The sequence below is a fragment of the Malaclemys terrapin genome, chromosome 2 (genome assembly GCF_027887155.1).
Source record: "Malaclemys terrapin pileata isolate rMalTer1 chromosome 2, rMalTer1.hap1, whole genome shotgun sequence".
NCBI classification, from domain to species: domain Eukaryota; kingdom Metazoa; phylum Chordata; order Testudines; family Emydidae; genus Malaclemys; species Malaclemys terrapin.
Genome location: NC_071506.1, coordinates 235,749,710 through 235,776,999, shown reverse-complemented (window position 1 = coordinate 235,776,999; position 27,290 = coordinate 235,749,710). Strand labels below are relative to the sequence as shown.

General features: G+C 39.0%; 1 protein-coding gene across 8 annotated transcripts in view; it reads left to right on the top strand.

Moving 5' to 3' along the window:
* Nucleotides 1-1,401: 1,401 nt before the first annotated feature.
* Nucleotides 1,402-27,290, top strand: part of PHF14 (PHD finger protein 14) — a 271,070-nt gene continuing 245,181 nt past the window's right edge. For all 8 annotated transcript variants that reach the window (XM_054020326.1, XM_054020325.1, XM_054020323.1 and 5 more), the window contains exons 1-4: nt 1,402-1,587; nt 2,117-2,227; nt 10,743-11,398; nt 16,981-17,125. In XM_054020326.1, coding sequence (XP_053876301.1) covers nt 1,587; nt 2,117-2,227; nt 10,743-11,398; nt 16,981-17,125 — 913 coding nt within the window. In that variant the 5' untranslated portion in view covers nt 1,402-1,586. The remainder of the gene's footprint in view (nt 1,588-2,116; nt 2,228-10,742; nt 11,399-16,980; nt 17,126-27,290) is intronic.

Here is a 27,290-nt window from a genome sequence, read left to right as displayed (position 1 = left end):
CACACTTGTAAGACAAGCATAAGGGGAAAAATTTAGAATATATATTTACACTAGGCATTCCCAAACCTGATTTGCGGCATGTTCAGGGTAAGCCCCTGGCAGGCCGTGAGAGGCTTTGAGACGCTTCCCGCAGCTCTCATTGGCTGAGAATGGCAAACCGCGGCCACTGGGAGCTGCGAGTGGCCATACCTGCAGACGCTCAGGTAAACAAAGCATCTTGTGGCCTGCCAGGGACTTACCATGAACAAGCCGCGAACCAAGTCTGGGAACCCCTGATTTACACAAAGCACAACTAGTCAGTGGAACTCAGTGAAATCTGGTATTGAGGTTAAAAGCTTAGTAGGATTCAAAACTGAATTCAAAATTGAGAACACTCACAGTTCTGTTAGCAGTGTTGTCAACTTCGCTATTTTAATTACAAGTCTCACAATATCTGGTGGTTTTTCCTAAAGTCCCAGATCCTGGAGTCATGAGATTCTCAGATTTTATTGAAAAACAAACATTCCCACCACCCCAAGCTTTCTAGTCCTAATAGTTATGAAGAAACACTTGAAGACATAATACTTAAAGACTTGAAAATCCTTAAGGAAAAAAATATATCCCAAAATGCCTTTTTAAAAAATCTCATGGTTTTTAAACCAATCTCATGGTTTTGGAGGTCAAATATATGATGTCTGAAAGATGGGGTTGGCAACACTGCATTAAGCAAGGATGTGGATGGGTGATCAGCTCATGAGGAGGCACCCCTTTTCCCCAACCCATGATCAGGCAACGAGCAGCATTACCAGCCCTTGGGATTTCACCATGAGTCTCACAATATTTGTTTTCTTTAAATCCCCAGCTCCTGGATTCATATGATTAGGTGAGATTCTCAGCTTCCCTTTAAAACAAGTACGTTTAAAACAAAGTTTTAAACTGTGCGGGGGCGGGGGTCAATCACTTACTTTTAAAACAAGTAAATTTCTAGGCCTCATGGTTGCTCAGATAAGCCTGAAAACGTGACCTGCGTGCACCTTGAGGGCTCAGCCGCCAAAAGGAAAACAAAAAAGAGCCCCAAATGCCAGTATTATTGAATGAATGAATGAATGGACAGCACCTTAGTCCCTCTGCAGCCCTTCTGTCCCTGCACTGAAAACCCAAAGCAGGATGAAAGCTTGGGCATAGTTAGTCCCAATTCCCCCCTTAAATCCTGCACACACACCCACAGGCCTAAGTCCCCCTCACCCTGCTCCTGCTCCCTTGTGGGGTTAGCGGCAGGCACAGCACTGCCCAGCTCAGATACCGGGCTGCGGAAGGGTAGGGGCGTCATGGAAGCGTGAACAGCTTCACTTTCCGCTAATGCGCCTGTGCGGGCGTTCTGCGCATGCTCAGGGGAGCGAGCCGTAGTAGCAAAGCCTGCCCTGCTCGCTGGCTGGGATCTGCATCCGGGTGGCGGCTTGCGGCTGTGCCCATTGTCTGGGTTACCGGCCCGGACTCCGCCAGCGCGGGGCTCTGCGCTGAGGAGCCTGAGGGGTGGGAAGGGGACCGGCGCGTCTGCTGCCGCCGCCCGAGCCCGCCCTTCGCTTCCTTGTCCCGCCGCCGGCTTTAGTAAGTGACTGTCCCCGGCGCCTCCCCCGCCCCGCCTGCCCGGCCGCCCCGGGCTAGCGTTGGGCATCCCCTGGGCGAAGAGGCGTTAGCCTCTCGCACCTTCCCTCCCCACAGTGCGAGGCCTTGCCTACCCCCCGCACCTCCCAGGGGGAGGCATTAGCCCCCCCCTCCCGTAGCCTCTCCCTGACCCCCCTCCCGTGGCTGCCCTTATCCAGTGCTTATTAGTATCAACGAGCTATCATTGCTGAGGGGCGCTGGTCCTGGGGGCCGGGGATGCCCCAACAAAAGATGTATTAACCCCAAACCTTTATGCACCATGTTTCCCCTCCCTCACTGCACTTGTAGGACTATTTCAGATCCCTGGCTGGAGGTGGGTGCTATTGTATCTCATGCTGTGTGCTGACTGAGCTTTAAACTGTACATAGGCAGTTCCTGCTACCAGCACCTGTACAATCGAAATGGTTTATGCTTAATGTAATGTTGATTTTCATTATCATCATCTAATAATGAAATTCTTTCGTTTCTACAGTGGATCGCAGTTCGAAGAGGAGACAAGTGAAGCCTTTGGCAGCTTCACTGCTGGAAGCTTTAGATTATGATAGCTCAGATGACAGTGATTTTAAGGTTGGAGATGCCTCAGGTAAACATTTCCCTTCAGCTCCCTAATTCAAAATGATTTTGTTTCCATTATTTTTATGAGAAATTATGGCTCTTGGTTTCTCAGCTCATATCTGGAATGGTATTGATAAATCAGTAGGTTACACATTGAAATTGTACATTGTGTTTCTGTATAGGATATAAACCTGTTGGAATGTTGGTACCTGAAGCCCAGTAATCTGATTGGTTAACTTGTAATCCTTATCTCTGTGAAATACCTAATGCCAGGTACAACTTTAAAAAGTATTTTTTTTAAATAAAAATAGATTGCAAACTGATAATTAAGCATTAGTTGCTTTCAACTGAAGATCAAACAAGGACCAGCAGGAATAATAAGTATTTTCTGTGCACAAGTCTTCTAGTTGTTAGCCTAAATAAAAATTAGGAGCATATCTATACTACAGTCTATGTCAGGATAACTTATATTGCTCCGGGGTATGAACAAACCACCCTGCTGGGCGACATGAGTTACACTGACAAGTTCATGTGCACAGTGCTATGTTGGTGGAAGAGCTTCTGCTTCTCCTGACAACATAGTTTCTGCTGTTTGCAGAAGTGTTTTTTTTTTTATGCTGACAGGAGAGTTGTCTCCCGTTGGCATAGTGTCTTCACCAGATGTGTTGTAGTGGTGCAGCTGCATCAGAACAGCTGCGCCACTGCAGCGCTTATATGTAGATCTGGCTTTTGTCTAACAAAAAAAAGGAATGGAAATACCTATTATTTATAATGTTGGACTAACATATTCACGTTAGGCAGTCATTTTCTTCACAGCACCTCTTTGTTCTCAAAAGCAAGAGCTTATCTTTTCTGGATGGCTTTTTTTTTTTTTTCCCCCAAGCCTGGTCCCTGCCAAAAAGTAGAAAACTTGGGAGGAAAAAAAAAAATCAATTTAGATTTGTTTATATTACAGTAGCACCAGAGGACTCAATCAAATCAGTGCTGGGACCTGTATGAACTCATAAGATAGTCCCTGTCTCAAAAGTTTTACAGTCTAAAGCCCTATTTCTGCAATCTAATCCATATGTGAAGATCCTTGTATCTGCATGGAATCTCTCTTTAAGCCTAAAATAAGCCCCAACACAATAACTGATGTAATAAATAAATGGAGGCTGCAGGTGGGAGGAAGAGGATAAAAGTGGCAGGACCATGTAGATAAATAGACTAGCTATATGCAGGTCATAGAATCATATATAGAAATAAAACAAGGGGTTTAAGGCCTAAAGGGAGCCCTATGACCACTTAGTCTGTCTGACCTCTTCAGTAACACAGGCCAAAGAACTTCACCTAGTAATTCTTGCATTAAGCTTAGTGACCTGTAATTTCTACCACATCTCTTGGTAAGCTGTCCCGTATTAATGAATTCAGTAATTCCTAATGGCTTCTTGTCCAACATAGGTGTTTAAACTGATACAGGATTGCAGGTATGCTCTATTTTTCCCCCGGCCTCTCTTCCTCAACTTTAGTCTCAGTTTTAAAGATTCCCCTGGGGATTGCCTTCTTGTAGGAGAGAATTGCAGCAGCACCAGAATGAAACTGATCTGCATCTTGTTAATTTTCACTTTACGCTTCTTTGGAATTAAGGGCTTTTCATCTTGCAGATGGAACTGCTTTAGAAGGAGTTGAGTGAAACTAATTATATTGTCAGTATCCAGTGGCAAGCTAGTCACTTTTATTCTGGTTCAATAGCATAGGTGGCATTATACTGGTTCAGTAGCAAAAGTGGGGTTCTTGGGAAAGGGAGTATGGGACACACAAGGGTAGTGTGAGGATCAAAATGTTCTAGGAGGTGACTGGGAAAGAGGTGTAGAGAGAGAAAATAATAAAAAATAGCAGTATATTGTATAACTTTCTCAGATTTAGTGAAAAAATAAATTCAGAAGTAAAAATTCCTACTTAAATTATTATTTTGTATTGGAACCTAAAGACTCCACTTGGATTAAAGGTTCATTGAACTATGGATGTTGTGCAGTTATGGAGACTCAGTCTGGGCCGTGAATAGGTACAAATGTTTAAATCTCTACTCCAATCTAAGGAGTGCGAGTGGGAATTCCCTCAAGATGCAACATAGAAGCCAAGGCTGTTTGTGATCTCTGACAATAAAAGAAGTTTGCTTGTTCTAATCTTAAAATACTTTGACTTTTTTTGTGTTCAGATCATTCAAATAGCTTTGCTTTAAAACTTCAGAATTGGTATATATAACTTCAATTGGGAGTGTTTACTTTGTGAAATTTTGAAAAGAAAAAGTATTTGAATTAAAGTTCTGACCCTTTTGAAAGGAAAAGCTTGTCAGTTCTTCAATGGCTTCTATCCCTTTTGTGTTGATTTTTAGTACAATATAAATGTTTAGATTGCTTCCTGTGTTTCATACTAATTAGACAATAATTGTATGCTTGAAAGAGCAGATCTGTGCTGTTTTGAATGTGGTTGATATATGATTTTAAATTTAAGCTATGCTTGGCCTGGTTACTTTTTTGGTGGAAGAACTGAACTACAAAGGACTCTGCAACATGTCCAAAGTTTGCCTCACAAATAATACCTTGATTGAAGAGTAGATTCCCCCCCCCCCCGTTTAGTTTACAACATTGTTGAATCTGCAATTCATAACACATGGGCAGATCCTTGTGTTCACGTGGAACCCTATTGAATTCCGTGGTGCTCCATGTGGATCCAGAGGTCTGTCTATGTATAGCAGGGATCGGCAACCTTTGGCATACAGCCCGCCAGGGTAAGCACCCTGGTTTGCCGCTCCAGGTCAATGGGGGATGTGGGAAGCGGCGGCCAGCACATCCCTCAGCCTGTGCCGCTTCCCGCAGCCCCCATAGGCTTAGAACGGCGAACTGCGGCCAGTGGGAGCCACGATCGGCCGAACCTGTGGAATGCGGCAGGTAAACAAACTGTCCCGACCCGCTAGGGTGCTTACCCTGGTGGGCCGCGTGCCAAAGGTTGCCAATCCCTGATGTACAGTATGTTGCAGGATCAGGGCCTATATCTCTTTAAGCCTAAGTACTCTTTGGATTTAGAATTCTATGGCTGAACTTCTTGTGTGGAATGGATTCCTTACAAATGTAGATAACCAAATGACTAAAAGTAAATGGAGAATAACCTTATTGTATTGTGCAATATGATTACATTTTCAAATAAATGCCAGTACGTGTGGCTTACTCACCCAAATACATGCATTACTGCCTATTTAAGTCAGTGTTCAAATACACACACTCACACAAACAGCTATTTCAAATTACTAAAATTTTTGGTAAAAATCTAAGAAGTTCCATAGGAAAAAAGTTAACTAAACATCAAATATGAGGATTTAAATGCACTGAGGTCAAGAAATTCAAAAGTTGGGTTCCCCTCAGTCAGCCATGTTGCATCTATGTGTGTGAAATTCTAGATCTTAACAGGCTGCGTAGTAGTATGAGATGCTAAGATACTGCAAACCCTTAATTGTGCTCGTTGTCACACTGAACGCAATGGAAGTATGTGCTGTAGCAAGGGTTTGCAAGATTGGACTCAACTGTTCAAATAGGTATTTTAACTCCCAAATCTTCTGGATTCTGTTCCTCTGATGTTTTGTATGTGATAAGGGAACTTCCAAAATAAAAGAACAAATTACTTACCGGTTCCAGTGGTAACCCTAGTGTGGAAAAGGTTTCCATGGGTAGACCCATTTTTATAACAGTGTCAGTTAATCCTGTTTTTAGGCTTTTCATCAAGTGTAACCAACACAATGGTAAAATGATGGAAGCATCTGATGTCTTATCTGCTTTAAGGATCCCACTGGTTTTAACATCCATTCAGCTGAACTGGTTTTGGAATTCATAAACTTCCCCAGTCTAGACATGACACTAGTTCTCAACCTTAGTGTTGCATTTGCATGGTTATTTTCAATGAAAAAAGTAACTTTCTTACACCTTCGCAGATACTATTTCTAAGTAGTGCTCCTTAGGGTATGTCTTCACTACCCGTCTTCACTATGGCGGGTAGCAATCGATTTATCCGGGATCGATATATCGCGTCTCGTTAAGACGCGATATATCGATCCCCGAACGCGCTAATTGTCAACTCTGGAACTCCACCAGAGTGAGCGGCAGTAGCGCAGTCGACGGGGGAGCCACGGCCGTCGATCCGGCGCCGTGTGGACCCCAGGTAATTCGATCCAAGATACTTCGACTTCAGCTACGCTATTCGCGTAGCTGAAGTTGCGTATCTTGGATCGATTTCCCTCTTTCCCCCCCCCCCCCCTCCAGTGTAGACCAGCCCTTACTATCATTATAGTTAAAGTTGTATTTATTACTCATTAATTACAAATAATTTAAAGACTTATTCCTGGCTGAAGATTGGCATTACATGGTCTGTTTTGGAATAACTTTTAAAAAATAATTGGTTTGGTGCTTTTTTTTTTTTTTTTTTTAAGTTACAAGAGACAAAGAACATTCAAGTTTGATTTGGGATGCTTGCGTGTTCCCCATGATGCAAAGTTTCATGTCTTCAACTGAAGTTTTGCAATCCAACAGTGCACAATAAAGATCAGTGCTTTGAGAGTTTGCTTTGAAAAGCAGCTATAGTATACTCTTCTCTTTAACTTTAAATAGATGCATCCTAAGGATTCTTGATGCCTGGACTAGAGTATCTATTTGTTCCCTGTATAACTTGTGTATATAGCATCTTTTTAGCCTAGAGCTCTCAAAGCACTTTACAGCCCATGTGGATATGTAGTCACTTTTGAGGGATGGACTCTGCATCCATTTGCATCAGCATTGCTGCATAATAAGTGGGGTGAAGAACATTATAGTTTCAACGGAAAACATTAAAGTGAATTTTTAAGTAGGCAAGATGGATTTTGAAATATATGACAGCAGGGTTAAAGTGCTCAGACCTTTTTACTCTTTAACTTTTTTTTTTTAATTTCCTTTTATGCCACAAGCTGCATGATACTTTTCTTGCCTTTATTATTTATTAATAAACACCTGACATTATGCTATCACCCAAAGATCCCAATCAAAATTGGTAACTTATTCTGCTGGGCTCTGAACAGACATGAATAAAGAGAAAGCCACTGTGCTGGATGCTGGGTCACTTATTGAGTGCTGGCTCAGAGGTAAGAATGCCCACTTACTACATCATTAGTAACTGGGTTGTCCTTAGATGCTTTTCATCCTTTTGCTGACTAGACATGACACACTTCAGTTTACAGCATCTGACAGACTTACAATCTCCAGTTGTGTGTCTGCAGGCCAATCATTCACAACTCCTTTTTTTGTAGCCTTCTCAAATCCACACCTGCATTTGATAAAGTTGCTTAAATGCTTCACTCACAGGCATTGGAAGACAAAGTACTGCCTCTGATCAGTACAATCATATCTTAAACTCTTTTGTCTGGTGATCTTTGTCTTTATATACATTACTCTGTCTCTTCTGGTATCAGCAGTGTTTTAATTGAAGTGTATGGCTCAGATCCTTAATATTTTAAAATGCTTAGTCAAACCTTCTTACAAGGCAAATAACTTGCAGCCATAATTTTATGCACTTAAATTGACATTAGATTCAGTCTAAAATCAAATGTTTGGAACATTACACACGATGCCAATTCTGTTCTTTTTTGGTATTTAAGATTGATTTAGCCACTATTATATTCAATATGCACAATTATGGTGTGTAGCTTTCCTGTTTATTTTCTGGCTATCAGATAATCTGCTAATAGAACATAAGTTATAAGGATTTTAAAGTTTCTTCTTTTTCATACATTGAAACTGGAGAAGAATTGTCTTATCCTATATGAAACCAGCAAAATAGCATGTTTTGTAACTGATTATTCTTTAAGATATTTTAAAACTGTCCTTTTAAAAAAAGAAATGTACCTTTTTGTAATTAGGTGAAATGATTGAAATGGCCTACGGTATACTATAGTTTCTCCGAGATATTTGGTTTACATACTACTTTTTCCAGTTTTTGTGACTGGACTTGAGACTGAGTAGAGGTGGTTAGGTGACAGGGAACATGGAAACAGGGACAAGTTGTAAGAATGAAGGGTTGGAAAGAGCTAGAAAAGCTCCATTAGGCTTTCGGACAAAAAACCCTTTTTTTTCTGATAGTGCTATGTTGACCATTGCTGTATAAATAATGTATTTTTTGCAAATTTAAAGACAATTTGACAAATTGTACAGAGAAAAGAGTTTAAAAAATGTATCCCATTACTTGTATGTATTTTTTTTTTGGGCAGTCAGATGGTTTGCTGTTCAACTATGAGCCTTTACTTCTTAAAGGTCAAAATAAGTCGTGGAGCAATTATTTTAAGCAGTTGTATTACAAGTTTAATTTTTAGAAAAAGCTTTAATCATAGCATATTTAGAATTAAAAAAAAAAAACTATAAAAGGACAAGACTCTACTTCCTAGTGCAGTTATATCTACATTTATCGAAGATTAACATTTTGACTGTGACTTTCTTGCAATAATGTTGATAAAGTGATTTTCATAATCAAATGCAGGCACAGTTTAGTACAGCCTTGGCCCTGGGACTTGACCAGCTTAAGCATACTTAACTTAAAAAAATTGCTTTTGTGACATTGGGGCTTTGTGATACTGTATTAGTAGATAGTTTCTTTTGTTTTCCCCTAGTCATGGAGGCTGTTGTCTCCTTAAGGGAAGGACTCAGGATATCTGAAGTTGTACATGGTGGTCATGGCCCTACCACATGTTCAATTCAGGACACTTGCTGTGTACTCAGCATGTTCAAATTTGGATTCTGGAAAGACTTTTCTTTGAGCTTAATTTAAGCATGTGAATAAGTCTTGGCAGGATCAAGAGCGAGGAAAGATCAATTAAAGGAACTCTCCAAAATGGTGCCAGGCACTCTTCTCCTGTTATCGTGAGCTAGGGTGACCAGACAGCAAGTGTGAAAAATCGGGACAGGGGGTGGGGGGTAATAGGATCCTATATAAGAAAAAGACCCCAAAATCGGGACTGTCCCTATAAAATCGGGACATCTGGTCACCCTATCGTGAGCCTACTTTGCTGGCTTACCATAAGTCTTTTACTCTTAAAAGTAAAATGTGTTAACTTCTAAATTAATTAACATTTATTGTAAGAAATGGGTCCTATACGAAATTTAGCACCTGGTGTCACTCTTTAGGGCTTAGCTACATGGTGTGTGTATGGGGCTCTCTGCATCCTGTCTTCATCATACAGAGCCACTGTCTATTGGGCTGTATATGGCTATGAAGGTGTGTGCAGGGATTGCTCTTTGGTAACTAATAAAATGCATTAGTTGCTATTACTGGTAAGCAAGATGATTAAGGGCAGAGGCATTTTTTTTTTTTTTTTTTTTTTTTTTTTAGGTGCCAGTAAAGCAGTTCTCTACAATGTGTGGCTCAAAAGATACATGATGAGGTTATTTTATTTTATTTTATTTTATTTATTGGCACTTGTTGGAGGCGACCGGTACAATTTGGTGGTAGATTTGGAAAATCTCAATCCTTACTTCATTGAAGCCTTTGCCTCGTTGAGGGCATGTATCATGCAGAACAGAACTTTCTACTGTTTTCTAGTAAATTGCTCCAAATAAGATAATTTATTCTTCATTTCTCTTAACTTAAAATAAATATTTAAAATGAAATCTAGTAAAAGAATGTTGGTTACTAACAGAAACACTCAAGTCAGGGAGTGTCCATGCATCTTTCAACTTTTTTGTGCAAATGCATCATAATAATCTTTAATTACATTTTTACATGCTCTCCTTTTTTCCCAACAGAACTCCAACCTCACTTATTTGCATACTGAATAGAGAACCTCTGCCTTATCCATTGTGCAAATTGGACTAGTGTAGGAAATGAGACAAGGGATTAGTAACTGAAGAATGATAATGGGGTGACACCCAGTTCAGACTTGCCCATTGTCCAAACTATGGAGTGAATGAGGCATAGCTCTTGTAGGGTAAAGATAGTAAGTGATGGTGAAATTAAAAATTCTTACTATGCATATATACCAGGTGGCAGAGTTAAGTTTGTACGAGCAAACTCAACTTTGGCACTTCTTGACTTTTGAATGCTTAATTTTGTAACCTTAATAATCTTTAAATGGCATGATTGGTATTGAGTATCTATTTTATTTTGAGCTTTCATTTTCAAGGTTTAGGAAATAACTTTTAAAACAAGTGCAATTATTCATGCTTTATAATATCAAATGGCGACTATATCTATCCCATACTGCTGCCTATTGGTAATATGAGATGAGATTCAAAGGGGAATTTAATTAGGTGTTGTTTAATATATCTTAACTCTTTTTTTCCCCCCATTTCAAAATGCACTCATTCAACAGATTCTGAGTAGTACTACTTGCAGTAGCGATATTTGGACACCAACTGCAACGTAGGTTGGATGCCTAATAAGGGAGGAACATGCATCATTCTGTAATTTTAACAACTTGTTACTTCAACAGTTTTTGGGTTTTTTGGGTACATTTGTGTTGGAACACATTTTTTAAATTTTCATATGCTCAACAGATTCTGAAGGAAGTGGTCGTGGGAGTGAAGATGCATCAAAGGACAGTGGTGAAGGTTCCTGTAGTGAATCAGAAGAAAATGTCTTGGAGGAAGAATTGGCAGAAGTGAAAGTAGAGGAAGAACAGCAACCGAAAACTTCTGCTGGAGAAACGATGCTTACAACAGAGAAAGAGGTGATTAAGACTGAAAAAAAAGAACAGGAGGAAGAAGATGAGAAGCCAAAAAAGAAAAAAGAAAAGGAGAAAGAAAAAGCAACTGAATCTGATGCTGCTGCTGATGAGCAAACAAATGAACCAAAAAAGTGGAATTTGCGTAGGAACCGACCTCTGCTGGATTTTGTATCGATGGAAGAACTAAATGAAATGGATGATTATGACAGCGAGGATGACAACGACTGGCGACCTACTGCTGGGAAGAAGAAGGGAAAAACTGCATTGCGGAAAGAGGGAAGTGATGGAGATAATGAGGAGGATGAAGACGATGGAAGTGGTAGCGATGAGGATGACAATGATGAGGAAGGCAATGAGGATAACAGCAGCACTGCTAGTGATGGTGGATCCAAGAAAAAGAAAAATAAAGTTCTTAGCAGGAATAGTGCTGATGAGGAGGAGCTGACAAATGATAGCCTGGCTCTTTCACAAAGCAAGAGTAATGAGGTAGAGCAACCAACTTTCTATAATATGTCTGTTGAAAAATGGAAAGTAGTCTGCAGTGCTATTCTTTTTAAATTACTCATTGAAGTTAAACTGATTGACTGGAATCCTATTTACAGTGAGGTGTGTTTTTTTTTAATTATTTAAAAAAACAAACAAAAAAAAAAAACAAACAAACTCCAGAACTATGCTGAATGGGTACGGCAAGTGAAATAAATTTGTTTGGGCCATAAAGGCCAATCAACACCCATTTAAATCAATGGGAGTCTTTCCATCGGCTTCAATGGCCTTTGGATCAGCTTCATAGCAAGTAGGTCCATAGTGCGAACTAACTTCTGCTAATGAACAGTTTAGTTCTGTTATAGCGTGTATCTTATTAAACAGAAACCAATGCTAAAGTTGTGTAATAGCTTTGACATGTCCTAACAAATGCCCCCCCCCAAAGCAAATATTCTTGATCCAGTTCCTCATTGCAACAAACATCATAGAAAACAAAAATTACATTCACTGTTCAAGAATTCTTAATAGAGGAATATGTACTCTGATGTGGGCTTAGCTAGAATGAATGTTATATTTCTCTAGCAAGCTGTTTATAGTTTTAGTGTATGTTCTAATTTTTTTAAAACACCAAACACTACCATGGGTAAGAATTAATAGCATTGAATACATTGTGATTGAAGAATGCAAATGTTATGTATTAAGTTTCTGATATTGCAGTCTTTTACCACGCACAATTCCTATCCCCTTAAACAGGGTGGTAGTGCTGTATTGGGTTGTTAAGATTGTTGACTTAATACATCATAGTTGCAAAATTAAAAAAATCACTGTAAAGACTATTGTTTTTAACTTTTTACAGGTAATTATACTGTTGATACAATAGGGTTTAACTTCTGGATAAATTATAGTCATACAGGATTACTTAGAAGGTTTTTTTCATTTAAAGAGTCTTTTCTGATGAGTTATGTGTGATGATTTTACTGTTAACACTCCAAATTGGGTTGAGCAAGGTTTAGTATTTTGGAATATTGAAGAACCAAATGTCTTTCTGTGTTGTACATTCATGAGACTTACTTGTAGATACTTTATGGATTTAGTCACTAACATTGGTTATCACTTGTGCATCTTATTAACACTAGTAGTTGTGACTAAAAAGATAACTTGAGAATATGCATGTACTGTTTTTAACATTAAACCAGTACACTTGTTTACATTTGGAAATTTGCGACATTGTGTGCATTATACGCTTATTGTTGTGACCCTACACAGAATGGTTAGATTTGATAGGGTTAGGGTCTAAAGTACTTCTTAGATGAATGTGTCATTTTGAACCTCATGGCAGGTAAAGTTTGCCCTCTTGCCACACAGTGATATTGCAGGCCTATTTTACCTGATCTTTAGGGATCTCTTAAGGGGAGAGTAGCCCACTCTCAGTCCCTTTTCCTTTATATCATTTTATAATTTTAAACTACCACTATACACTTATCCATGCCTTCTAGCTGAGGCTCTCAAAGCACTTCACAGATATTAATGGACTAATCTTCACAAAACATCTGAGGTAGGTTAGTGTTGTTACAGTATAATCCCATATTACAGATGGGGAAACTGAAGGACCGAGAAATTAAGGTCTTGTTCCTTAACGTGTCTTCAGCTCCCACTGATATCAATGGTAATTGAGGGTGTTTAGCACCTTGCCAGATTGATTCTTAAGTGACTTTCCCACAGTCTTTGCCAGAGTCAGAATTTAAAACTCAGATCTCCTAGCTTCAAATCTTGGGCATTAATAATAAGACCATCTTTCCTACCTTTCAAAATGAACTGTCACAACTGATTAAAAATTATCCTAACAATACACATTAAGAACTATCTGAATTTTTTGATTAAGCTGTTTTTAGATTTTGTTTTCCTTCAATACAGAGTAAGGTAATTGGATCTCTTAAAAAATTAAAATCCATTAAGCCAATTTTCACTTTTAATCTAATTTTAACTTCTAAGGTTAACAGAATACATGTCCAGTTCCACTTTATGGGATTTGAAACAACAAGGTTTCAAAAGTGCTGCTGGCAGCGCCAGTATAATAATTTTTCACATTTCGTAAAAATAGTTCCTTTTAGAGTCCAGTAGAATCTCATTACAATGCAGAAGCTGAAGTCCTAGTAATGCAGCTGTTACTTTGCTTGATGTATGAAAGGACAGAGTATTTAAGCAACTAACTTTGTGTAGGCAACTAATATTGAGGCCTTTAATAAGGTTTTGGTTCTTATCACTTTCAAGTCTTTTTGCTGTTAATTTTTTTTACCCTTTCATTTTGCAAAGATAGAATTCAAGGACAGACCATGTTATACTTGAACCTGTGTTGTAATGCATTACCTTTATAGTGTTCCACTGTATTAAGTGTAGGCAGACAGGCCTACTTTGTCGCAACTTGTGTCAAGCATCATTGATAGATAAATGATGCTCTTCAATTTTATAATTGCTATTGCTTTAAGGAGTTCTTTTCTTCCCCGGTGAGGCCCTTTGCAATTCCCATTAAAGTTATTAGGAGGTACATGTGCATAGGTTGTGAAACTTAATACTTCCTGCAAAAGCTGTTAATAGTGGGCTTTGTATGGGGAATTAAGTGGTGATGGGAATGAAATCCGCCCCTTTACCTTGCAGGTGTAGGGTTTAGCTGGAACAACAGTTCTTGACCCCACATGAGGGTTCCTGGCCACTACATGCAGCATACCACGGATTCAGTGTCCCCTCACAAAACCTAATCTTGATGCTGAATTTGATATCCTTGCAGCATTGGCTTAGCCCTCTACCTTCTGTCTGTTTCTCATACATATTTTCTTCATATAAATGTTATATCGGTGTTGTTTTCACAGTACAGTTTTAGTTTTATTCAGTTGGATAAAATGTCACAAGTTTTATAAGTTTGCTTTTAGTAAGAAAAATGTCAGTGTTTATAGAACTAGAAATCAGACCAAAATTTTAGACTTTCCTCAATGAAGCCAAGCAAAGAATCTGAGCATGTGGTGGTGATTGAAAATTCTGGCTTTCTGTAAAGTCCTTAGAACGTTAAGGACCTCTCTGCTACAAGTCTAACTGTGCCGGTGCATAGTTAATCTGCCATAATTAGGAGGTATTGCTAACACATTTTTGTGTTTGTACAGTGAATGGAAAGTTACCTAAATCATGTTTATAGGCAATTATACTTTTTTTTTTTTTTTTTTTTTTAATGTTTGATGTAAATATATAGCTTGTGCCAGATTAACAGCTCTAGAACCAGGAATCTTCTGTAAAGAGAAAAGGTAGTAGCAGCAGTACAAACTTTCCCACAGTGCTCCACCAATGTGCCTCATTCCTGAACTTCAGTGTCCAAATTTTGGGGTTGGAAGATCACTTATTCTCTGTGCCCTGTTCCTTGGCCTGTCAGATCAAGATGCCAGTTGTACTGTGTAATGGAAGCAGATTGAGATCTACAAACATATTTTATGTTGGCCACTGAACAACCATCATAAAGCAACTGGGGGTGGATTCAGACTGGTAACCAAGAAGTGACAAGTTTTGTGTTATTGATCTATACATACAAGAGCTCTGTATTGATCTCCTGAGATTATGTAGACTTTGTTCTATTTTTCTGAAGTTTAAAGAAAATTAGAACAACCTAGTGAACAGTTTCTTCATGTGATGTTGGCAAACACACCATAGTAAATTACATTTTATTCCTAGTTCTAGTGCGCCATATTAGATTTTATATATAACCTAGGTACATCTTTTGCTTAATGTAGAAATGATGGTTTTACATACCATATTGAAAATGTATCTCCTTGAGCTTTTGGAAAATTCCCTAAAATGTTGAGGACCTAGATATATTACTCAGACTTTGAAATCCTCAGTTTGGTATTGGCCTCACTTTTCTCAGTGTTTGAGTACTAGAAGTTTTAAAACAATTTTATACTAATTATACAGCTTGCATTATCTTTTGCAGCAAGGATTATTAATATGCATTTAGCATATTGTAATGAAAAGTTAACTGGAACAGTTATTGTGTTATGTTAATTCGTCTCACTCAAAAGTTTATGCTGAATCATAAATCCGCCTCCCCCACCTGCCCCCAGGCTGTCATTAGTCTGTTACCACTGCATTGTAACTATTACCTGTAGTCCTGAATATGGCAACTAGAAACTTGTTTTTGTTTTTAGGAAAATTTGGGAAGAGAAAATATCACAAGACCCACATCACCTGGAAACTAATTGCTTTTGCATCTGGGAAATGTTTACTACTTATGATATTCTCTGTCTAGTACTGTATTGCTTTTAATTATGAGCAAAGTGATCAATCAATGAACGATGCAAGTATGGCAAAATACTTTTTGTATCTTCAGAGCTACTTGGGCATCAGATTTATTTTCTAAGGAAATGGTTCTCAAACTGTTGTCCATGAGCCACAGGTAATCTGTGGAGTTTTCTGTGTCAGTCCTGGATTGCCAACCTATGCTCTGAAACTATTACAAATGCTTCTTTAATTAATCAGTAGTGATGGTTTTATTACTAGTGCGTCCGATGCCTCACCTCTCCATACGTTAAGACTTTATTGGTGAAGCCACTCTAAGTTCCATGTTCTACTCTTTTTTTATAAAAATGGAGGTGGGAGTCGGGGGTGCAGTGTGTTAATACAGTACAGAGACACAATTTTACAGTCCAGAAACACATTAATCAATTTAAGGATAACCTTAAATCCATTCTAAATAGTATTCATTTAAATACCTTGAAAGGTTGAAAATACCCAGAACTTATCCATCACTGTTTTATATCTTAATCATATAAACTGCTCCATGTTTTCATGAGAGAATTGCTAATTGAATTATATAAAATGGTATAAATTAGTAATATTTCACTTCATATAGTGTTTTTCACTGTGAGGAAATCTAAAGTACTTTATAAGCTACATATGTGATCCTGCAAACCCTCACTCATGTTAGTAGTGAGAAGATGAGAAATTATTACCCATTTAATGAATCATATGTAAAATCAGCAGTATACTTTTTTAACACTTGTGTGGGCTTTTGGAAAGGTATAGACTTTGTTAGTGTAATAATTTTCTGAAGGTAGCTGGACTCCCAAAACATACTTTCAACCTTAATTCTTCTTGCAATGAAGTTTTGTATATTTCTTATATTGGTCTTTTAAAGAACACCAACAGTTTAAATCAAGTTGGTGGATAAGGTCTGCTGGAAGGGAGACCTGCTCTAGTAGATCTCATAAGGCCCACCCAAGCAAGGCTTCTCTATAGTGGGCGTCATCAAGACCCTAAAAGGTGGATGGCAGAATTGCACTTGAGCATCATACAATTTTAGCGGAGAGGAAGACTTTTTTTATGCACATGGAAAAATTAAGCACTTGAAGGTTTTTACATGCTTTAAAATGTTTTTATGTATACATTTATAAATATAAAAATGTTACAGGGCAACAATATATTTTATCCTTGTCTTTTTAATTTTTTTTATTTACACTGGGCAAATACCTGTTTTCAATAGAAATAATAAACTATTCCAGTGTGATTCCCAGTGTAATCATTGCATCTTAATTTTTCAATGCTAGGACTCTCTGATCCTTGAAAAGTCTCAAAACTGGACCTCCCAGAAAATGGACCATATTCTGATTTGCTGTGTTTGTCTTGGGGATAACAGTGAAGATGCTGATGAAATAATCCAGTGTGACAATTGTGGAATAACTGTGCATGAAGGTAATTTTGTCTCTTTATTCTATTTTATTATTGGGAAGGAAAAGAGAAAGGCAAAGCTTACTTGTTAATATAAAGAAAGTAAGCTGCCTGGTCTGACGTATGAACCCTAAAAAACTGGTGTTAGATTCTTTGTATTGCAGAAATCTCTTGCAATAGTATAAATTTCACTCTAACAGACCAAAAGTGATTCTTTTTTTCCCCTTAGGTAAATGTGCTTTTAGAGAAGAAAACTTCAGAGAATATGGGGCAAGCTATAAGATAGTTTTTAATGTAAATTCCATTTTGAAAATGCGAAAATGCAGGATATTATATTTCAGATCTTATTTTGGGGAATTCAGATAACATTTAGGAGTACTAATGTAGTGTTTCCCAGAGCTGCCACCCCCATGTTCCTCACCCCCCATATCCCAGCATCCTCCTCATCTCCATACATTGCTGCACTCCCATTATGTCCCTATACATACCCCCCCCCCACACACACACCCTCTCCTCTCCCCTTCATTGCCCCCTCTCACCCCCACCTTGCTCTTGTCCTTGGCCTCTTTCCCTCCACCCCTCCCCACCCCCCTCCCTTCCCAGCTGGGTGATTTAGGAAAGTGTGTGGAAAAAGTCTCTCTGTATAGGAAAGTGTATGCATGCATGCACATGTGTGTAAGAGACCGTGTCTTTGTGTAGGGAGGTGCGTGTATTGCCGCATGTGTGTATACCTGTATGAATAAAATTTGCAGCCTAACTCTTTGACTTTTATCAGAGGGGTAACTGTGTTAGTCTGAATCTGTAAAAAGCAACAGAGGGTCCTGTGGCACCTTTGAGGGTGCCACAGGACCCTCTTTGACTTTTATTCCTTTTGCTGGCTTGCGCACAAACTGATGACACAAAATATGTGTGTATTCATTTCATAACAAGTTTTTAAAAGAGACGGGGACTCTAAAAGAAACGTATGTATTTCTTAAAAAGTGAATGTTGATTAGTATAAAGTCGGTTGCTAAAGATCAACTTCTATAAAATTGACCTAATTTCGTAGTGTAAACATGCCCTAAGACTACTAAGAATCTCTATGGGGGTTCAGGGGATGGAGGTTTGTCTGACTTTCTCTCTGCTGCCCCTTGTTTCATGAGTTGCTGCTGAGACTTCCATCTACTCCTAATTTTCTCAGAATTTATAAACTTCTGGGTTAGTTTTATGGAGTTTTATCTCAATTTATAAGTCCAATTGATGATGTGGTGCATAGAGTTTAGAAGCTCTACAAAGATCTTAGTAGATATTATGAACTCTGTAAGGCAGGTAACTGTCATCTAGAGTGATTGCAGTCTATAATACCCAAAACCTGTAACTAATACAAATGAAAGGCTAGTTTACTAATTCACTCTTCCATGCAGTAAGTACCCTGGTTTGTTTTCATGTGTCTATGAAAAATTACAATGCAAACCTGGAAATTTAAATCTACTGACAAACAACATTTGTGGTAGTTTTTTTTTCATAGACAAAACTAAAAGTTTTTTTTCCTCTCAATTTTAGATTTAAGGAGGGAAGGAGGACTCTGTTTGTTAAATTTATAACAGTATAATTACTTTTCAAAATGTTCACTTTCAGGTGTGGATAAATCCCATTTCTTTTATAAAATCTTTAATCTGTCACTTTGGATAGATGCCTTTATGCTAGGATCTTGTAATAACAGGGTACCCCCAACTGTGATGTCAGTTCTCCTGACATATTGATTGCAGTGTGTCTGAAGAAAACTGTCTGGTACATATCATAGCATATGACATAGCTATGGGTAGTGCACTTGCTAGCAATTGCCCTTGGTTTTAGTTGCTATGAATTAAATAAGTTCTACATTTGCCCAGACATCTCTCTTTCCGTCTGTTCATTTTGTTACTTTGCTGTGATCTGTATGGCAGGGAATAGACTTTTCTGTGCTAAAAAGGAGTGTACTCTTAAGAGTATTTACTGTGTAGTAAAATATCATTTAATTACTGGTATTTTGATTTTACAGTTTTCTCTGTTCTAGTGTGGGCTTTTTGTGTAGAATCTGGTTTGTGAAATCCACCGCATACTTTCCATTCTCTGAAATTGACCTTGTCAGATTGAACTTAAACTGAAAATAGGTCAATTGGTAACTAACTATGGGGGATGGAGAAGACAGAATACTCAGATTTAATGGAAGTATTTTTAGAGAGGAATAGAAAATTATGGGTTGTGAAATACAGTAGTTGTGAACATATTGCAGATTTTTTGCAAATACTGAATTTTCATTAAAAGTTCTCATTTCATGCCAGAACATGAGCAGATGCTGTTGCTCTGTTAATATAATCTTACGGAAAGTTGTCTCCTTCCAAACAGTAGCAGCAAAGGTGGGAATCTGCCTGTCCTCACCTTATTCACCTCAGTGCGGTATGAATTTGAAAGCTCAATTGGAACTGTTACAATACTAGTGTGTTTTTTAAAACTTTCATAATTTTCCATTTAAAAAAAATTACAATTCTGTGGATTAAAGCCAAAAATTGAAAAAAGTCAAGGTTTTCAACATAAAACTACATATTGTCTACATTAAACAGTCTAACCGACTGTTCTATGCAGTTTGTGGAAGAGTTAATGATACTATAAGAAAGGAAATAAAATGTTAACAAACTTTTGTGTGTTTAAATTCACAACCTAATATTACATACTACAGTTTTTTTTCTAGTTAGTGTAGAAAACATTCAGATGTGGTGGTGGTGTACTGTGTTGTTTGTAAAATGTATCACACAGCAGCTCCATGTCATCTGGTCCAGTGAGATGAAGTTATTGTATATTGGATTATAAAACTTTCCTCTGTGAATGTATTGATCTAGCTTAACAGGGGACTGTGGGGGAAAAACAAGCAAGAAAGAAGCACAATAGTTGTAGATCAACCTCCCAACACATAGAGGCAATTATAGAGCGGTAGCATACTTCCAGGTTACATTCTGAAGTGATACAGCTTTTTTGCCAGATTGGGAGCATGGAGATCAACACTACAGATGGAACACAACTGCTGGGTCTGAACTTAAGTCATACCTGAGATAACAGTTGATACCAGGCCTTCAGCTGCAGTACCCTATTCTGAGAGTGGGAGAATTATGTGATTCTACCCTGAGAGAGGGCTGATAGCTTGAGGCCTGAGACCTGAGGAGGGAACACTCTAAAAGATGAGTGGGAGAGGGGTCAGAGGTGCAGTTAGTCTTGTAGCTCTGACATATTTGGTGGTGAGAGTGGGATAGTAACTAATGGTTAATACAGTGACTGTGCTTGCTTCACCCCAAGGCTTTCCATTCCCTAGATCTGGGGAAGACCCAACTTTTCAGACTCCTCCTGTTTTCAGCTGTTACTGTTTGGGATCCTAATGATCAAAAGGACACTAGCTTGGCAAAACAGTTTTCTTTTTTTTAGTAGATGTCTATGGGTACTCCACTTTAGGTGTGCATGTGTCCCTGAGCCTTTGATCAGAGATTTTTTTTTTTTATAGCAGTGCCTGTTCAGCCCATGCATGAGCCTATTCATCCTTGTGTCCCGTAGTGAGGACATATAGGGTTGCACAGGTGAACCACCCTGAGTTCCTTCTCAACTGCTGTTGAGCCTGAGATGGAGCATTGAGGTTACACCTCCTTAGATTTAGTTCTAGTATAGTTAGCTTAATTTGTTTTGGGGGTCCCCTTTTCTCTTAGCTTTTCCCAGCCTAGAGGCTGTTCTAGAGCATGCCAGGATCCCTAGGCTTTAAGTGGTGTCTTTCCAGTTGGGAATCTGTTCTGGTCAGTGATGAGTATTCGTGGGGGCCTTCACCAATTGGGAGACACCCATATCCCCAGTAAGTGTAAGATCTGCTTTTGAAGGAGGAGCTGATCTCAGGAAAAAAACAGGGAGATCAAATTCAAATTACTGATGATGGAGCAAGCCTTAAGACAGGCTTCTGACATGGGTTTGGAGAATCTCCCCATACACTGGCTTCCAAGCACAATTAGTTCCCTGTCTACCTCAGGATCCTGGTCACTGAGGGCCTTGAGGTACATAGCTGTGGTCCCACCTACCTCTAAGTCTTGGTCACCAAGAGCTTTGAGGGTTATATGAGCTTCCTCTACGTCCCTGGTATCGAGAGCTTCATGTAGCAAGACTGGGAATGCCATTAAAAGGGGCAGGAGAGTTAAGTCTCCTACAAAAAAAAAATCTCTGTTTATCAATTTAAGCTTCTGGAGACCTTAGATCTCAAAGAGAGTTTCATTGAGGCTCCAAGTAGCTCCAGTACTGCAAGATCATCTTAGGCTTCATTTAAGATTCAGCTCGCTACTCCAGATTTGATACCGAAGTCCCCTGTGACATCAGTGACTGTGTTTGCTTCTCCACTTACTTTGTCTACTCCAGCAAACATTCTGCTTCTAAGAAATCTACTCTGAAAGTCTCTCCTGTACCTTTAGTGCTGGTTCTGCAGATTACTTTGCTGGTACAGTCTGAGACTGGATGTCAATTTTCTTCTGCCTTGGTACCAACGACAGTTTTTACAGAATTCCATCCAACTTCTGTTTGCATATCATCGGTAACCTGGGAATTTAAGTACCCAAGATGATATCTTGTTTTGAATGAACTGAAATCCCTATTTTCTGGTAATATCCAATTTTCTGCTCTGAGATTGTCTGGGTCACTGACTCAGTGCTTCTCATCAAGGCCTACGTCACCGACATCATCCATTTACAGTGAAATACCTGTTGTCCTCTGGAACATGTTGATGATTCATCTGACGTGCACGTTTCTGTGCAGGAATTTCCATCTACTCTACCAGACCCCATTCTCCTGTCCATACTGAGAGAAGTTCAGCTGGGGACAGGCCATCTTGACTATCAGCCGTTTGGGATGACCAACGATGGATTCAGCTTCCTTTGCCTTATGGGCTCCCTCAGTGGCCTAATTGGAATCTCTGGGTTCTTCCTGAGTAGATGAGTTCACACCATCTACTCAGGAAGAATCAACATTTGCACCATTACATCCTTTCTCCCCCACTTTAGGTACTGCCTCTTCCAATCCAGCATGGGTGAGCATAATATCAGAAAAGTAGGTTTTGGTGGTTCCATCCATTTCACGTCCATCTTTTCCCTGTCTCTTTTCAGGGATCCATCTCACAATAAGTTTCTGAGACAGGAAGTCATCTCTATCCTATGCTTAGGGGCCACAGAACCATTTCCAGCTTAACACAAGGAAAGGTATTCTATTACAACTACTTTCTCATCCCCAAAAAGAACAGGGGATGGAGACCAATATTGGATCTTAGATGTTTGTACAATTATGTGAAACAACAATAATTCTGGATGATGACACTTGCGGCAATAATTCCAGATTGCTTTGTGACACTTCACTTTCAGAACATGTATTTTCATGTCACAATTCACCCCTCCTCACAAGAGCCGCCTTCGCTTCATAATTGACCACTTCCAGTACCTTGTGCTTCTGTTTGGCCTTTCCTCTGCCTCAAGGCTATTCTCAAAGATCATGGCAGTGATAGCCCTAAATGAGAACATGAGCAGCTAATTGTGTTCTTTCCCTCAATGTTTGCTTCTCGGGAGCCAATTTTATCAAGAGGTATGGTTGGCAGTTCAAACGACAAGCTTCTTATTCCACAGATTAGGCGTCTAACTAAATCTTGAAGTCCACTTTGACACCAGTACAGTGGACAGTTTTCCATGGGGCTTCTTTGGATGCAGTGGTAGAAAGGGCTTACCTACCTACTGACAGATTTCTCACCCTAAAGAATCTCATCTGAAGTATTCAGCTCAGCCCTCAACTCTCTGTAAGGAACTGTCACCAACTATTGGGGCACATGACGGTTTGTGTTTTTGTAACCCAAAATGCCAAGTTTCCTCTTTTAATGGCTCTGGGGATGGTTCAGGATAGTCCATATACCGAACAAGTGGAGTCTGGACAAGAGGGTGTCTGTACCCATCTGGCTTCTACAGTCAGTCAACTGATGGAAGGATCTTTTCAAGGTCTGTGCAGGAGTCCTATTTATTGAATATCCCCTTACTCTTGTGATAACATCAGATATTTCCCTTTTGGGGAAATAGGGCCTCAGGATCCAGGGCAAACGATCATCCCAAGAGCAGCTTTTCCACATTACCGGTCTAGACTTGAGAGCAATCAGAAATGCTTGCCTCCATTTCCTTCCTCTGATCAGAACCAAATCAGTCAGGTTCATAACAGACAACATGGCCTGCATGTTTGATATCAATTGTCAGGGAGGGGCATGTTCCCACTCCCTCTATGTCAAAGCAGTAAAACTCTGAAATTGGTGCATAGCCCACAAAGTAGTCATCTCAGTGTCTTACCTTCCTGGTATTCAGAACATCATAGCCAATGACCTCAGCAGTCACTTATCCCCAAATTACAAATGAGGACTCTTTAGTCTAGTTCCCAACAACATATTCTTAACTTTAGGATTTCCTGAGATAGACCTCTTTGTGACTGCCACCAGCACAAGGTGCAAGAAATTTTTCTCAAGAGGGGGACTAGACCCTTAATCACTGGGGGGATGCCTTCCTCATCTTGTGGATGGGAGGTCGTCTTTATGCATATCCACCAACACCGTTACTTTTTGAAAGTACTGAACAAAATCAAACAAAACGCCACGATCATTTTATTTGTACTGAACTGATAGAGACAAGTTTGGTCTCCTTGCCTCATTTGACATGCTTATCGTCCACCGACAAGACTTCTAACTAGCTGCCATCTGTTGTCTCCGCATGCTGGAGAGATGCTTCACCCCAGTCTGGAAGTTCTGGTGTGGTTCCTAGATGGTTCTCAGGGATAGAGACTTCTTGTGCAGCAGAAGTGCATTATATATTAAACAGGAGAAAGACATATGTCAGAAATACTTATCTTCTGAATTTGAAGAGATTTCACTACTGATGCACCCGTTGAAAGTCTCTCCTGCTCACTGTTCTGTTCCTACAATCCTTGACTACGTGTTGGAATTAAAGACCTCAGGTCTCTCTGAGTTCCATCGAGGTTCATTTGGTAGCTATTACAGCCTTCCACTTGTCTGTGGAGGGTTTTTTGATCTTTGCTTATCCGACAACTTCAAGATTTCTCAGAGGACCAAGGAATCTTTTGCCTCAGATTAGAGAACCTACTCCAGTATGGGACTTGAACCAGGTTCTTCATCACCTTACAAAACACCTCTTTAAGCCAGTAGATACATGTTTTGTTGCTTCATTCATCCATGAAAACAGCTTTTTTAGTGGCCATCACTACAGCCTGGAGGAACGGAGAACAGGGAGCTTTAATGGCAGACCCTCCTTTTTATGGTGTTTTTCAAGGAAAAGGTATTGTTACAGTCACATCCCAAGTTTCTACTTTAGTTGTCACCTCAATTTCCTATTAATCAGTCCATTCATCTCCTAGTTGTTTTCCCCAAACTGCATCAAACTATACAAGAAGCTGCCTTCCATACCTGAGATGTCAGAAGGCTATTCGCCTTCTATCTGGATAAAGCCAAACCATTTCAAAAGTCTTCTAGACTCTTTGTTTCAATTGCAGACCTATCCAAGAGATCTGCCATCTTCACCTAGATGGATCCTGGAGGGTATTATTGGATGTTATGATTCTGCTGACATTCAACCTCCTAGAATAGTAGCTTCTTCTGCAAGGTCATAGTCTTAGTTTTTGGCATTACTCAAAGATGTTCCAGTTACTGAAATCTGTAGAGCTGCAGCTTGGACCTCTCTATCTTCTCCAACCATTATGCTCTGGTTCATGCCTCCAGATCAGATGTTGTGGTTGTCAGTGCAGTTTATTCTTTAGTATTGGAATCCGTCCTCAAAGTTCTCCCGAAGAGAATCACCCATAGGGAGGCTATTCAAAGAAGGAGAGGTTATTTATCTTGTGCAGTAACTGGAGTTCTTCTAGGTGTGTCCCTATGGGTGCTCCACTACCTGCCCTCCTTCCCCTCTGCTTTGGAATTTTCTTTGGGACTCTGTGGTAGAGAAGGAACTGAGGGCATTCAACCACAACCCTATATATCCTTGCTGCACAGCATCTGGGTATGTAGAGCACATGCACAGGTCAAACCAGCACTGCTACCAAAAATCTGCAATCAAAAGTGGAGGGGCATATTCACATCTGAAATAGAAAGAGTGGGACACCTCTTGGAAAAACTCCAATTATTGTATAATGTGAATAACTTCTCTGTCTCTTCGTTTGGAGACTAGAAGTGTGCCATTGTCGTGTAAATAGCCTCTTAGTGTGTGTTAGTTTTCCTGCTTGTTTTTCCCCACAGTTCCTTATTCACATAATAAAGCCTGACCAATACATTAATCACATAGGAAAGTCTTATAACCCAATTTTACAATAGCGTCACCTCACTGACCAGGTCACATACAGTGTTAATAAAATTATTATATCTCAGTATTCTTAAATTACTATATAGTAGTTACATGTCCTCCACTGTTGTCTATCCTCCTTTCTAAGAGGTAAATAAATAAATTACGCTTTTATGTTAATAAAGACTTAACAGCAGAAAATGTTCTCAATTTTTGGGAGTAGTAGGTTATACATTTTCCTCTTCTGACTAATTTTAGGACTCTAAATCTGGGTCTTTATGTGATTGTCTACTACAGCTAGAATAGTTACTCTGTAATGATACTGGTGCACATCATCTCAAAGTTCTGTTTCTAGTGACAGACTGGAGCAGCCTTGTGAGATAAATATTTTAAGCGTTAGTACCGAGTTTGCACAAAGCCTATTTTTTTTTTTCTTATCAAGAACCTTGTCCTCACATAGGGATGGATTCTAGTACATTAAGCCTATTTGTAAGCCTGCAATAGAAAACTCCTTTATAATCTTTCTGTTGTAAAGATGAACTGGTGAGTCTTTGGCCTGGCTGCCAAAATGTTACATGCAACTGGATTAACTAAAAATGTAGTATATAGAACTGGAAGTCAGTTTTTCCACGAGTGTTAATTGGATGGGACTTAATTGCAGTTAGTTATTTCAGCTTGTATGATGTCTAATAAAGCTATTTCCCTCCCCCCCCCCCCAATGGCAAGGTTCCATTATAAAATGTTATGCACCGTTTTATATGTTTAATTAAAGGTGTATTTGGCTGGTAAAATTAGATTGACTATTAGCAATTAGTGTTACTACTAGTGGTGGGAAGAGGAGATAAGCAGAAACAGTATTTGGAGGAGAAATTTTGAAAGATGATTGTGAGGTTGTGAAGTTACAAAAACTTGTCTTTAAGCATCATAATTTATAATGTGAATCAAATACTTCAGCTTAGCTGTGCAGTTTTACAGGGTTTTTAGTTTCTTTGATTAAAAAAAAAAAAGATGAAATTGCACTCTTACTATAGCAAATTGACACATCTACCATCTTACCTCCAGATCTTTTAATTGCATTTTTCTATTCTGTTCCCTCTCTGTATCTTTGTTTTCATAGTTTTTTGCCCTCTTTAGGTGCTCGTAGGTCTCTTCCTTATATATTGGTACATTTGTTCTGAGAGTTGCCAGTGTGGATTTTTTTAGGTTGATATGGTGATATAGGCAATGAAGATTCCTATTTTGGTTCTTTAAGTTAGTGTTAACCAGTTTCCTTCATAAATATATTTTTGTGATATCTCACTTCTGTTCCAAGTTTCCACTTGATTGTTTTGAAGTCTTCTAAAGTGGGTTGCTGTGTACACATTCCTGGTAGATCCAGTTGCCAACGCTTCTTTTGATTCATTATATTTAAGATAGAAAGCTGTGAGGTCACCTGATTCTTGACACACCTTTTTATTTCTAGAAATTTCAAGTGATATCTTTAGTTTCAGTCTACTTAAAGTATTTTTAGTTATAAAATTGTCACTTCTGAACAATAATAATAATTCTGTGTAGACCTGTGCTGATTTTTCTTTATCTTTCAGTGACTTCTCCAAAAGATTAGTTTTTAAGGAACTTAGTTTAATTATCTTTCTGTATCCCCTGTTGGTGATATCAACGCCACAAATATTTTTTTGTCATATATTCTACATTGAACTTCAGAGCTACGTCTTAAGTGAGTACAAGTATAAGGTATTAAAGTTACAAACCGTTACAAGAAAAATAAAATGCTTTCTAGTAGCCAAAACTTAACAAGCTAGACTTGGTTCAAAGTAAAAATCCCTACCGCATATTTCCAGCAACAC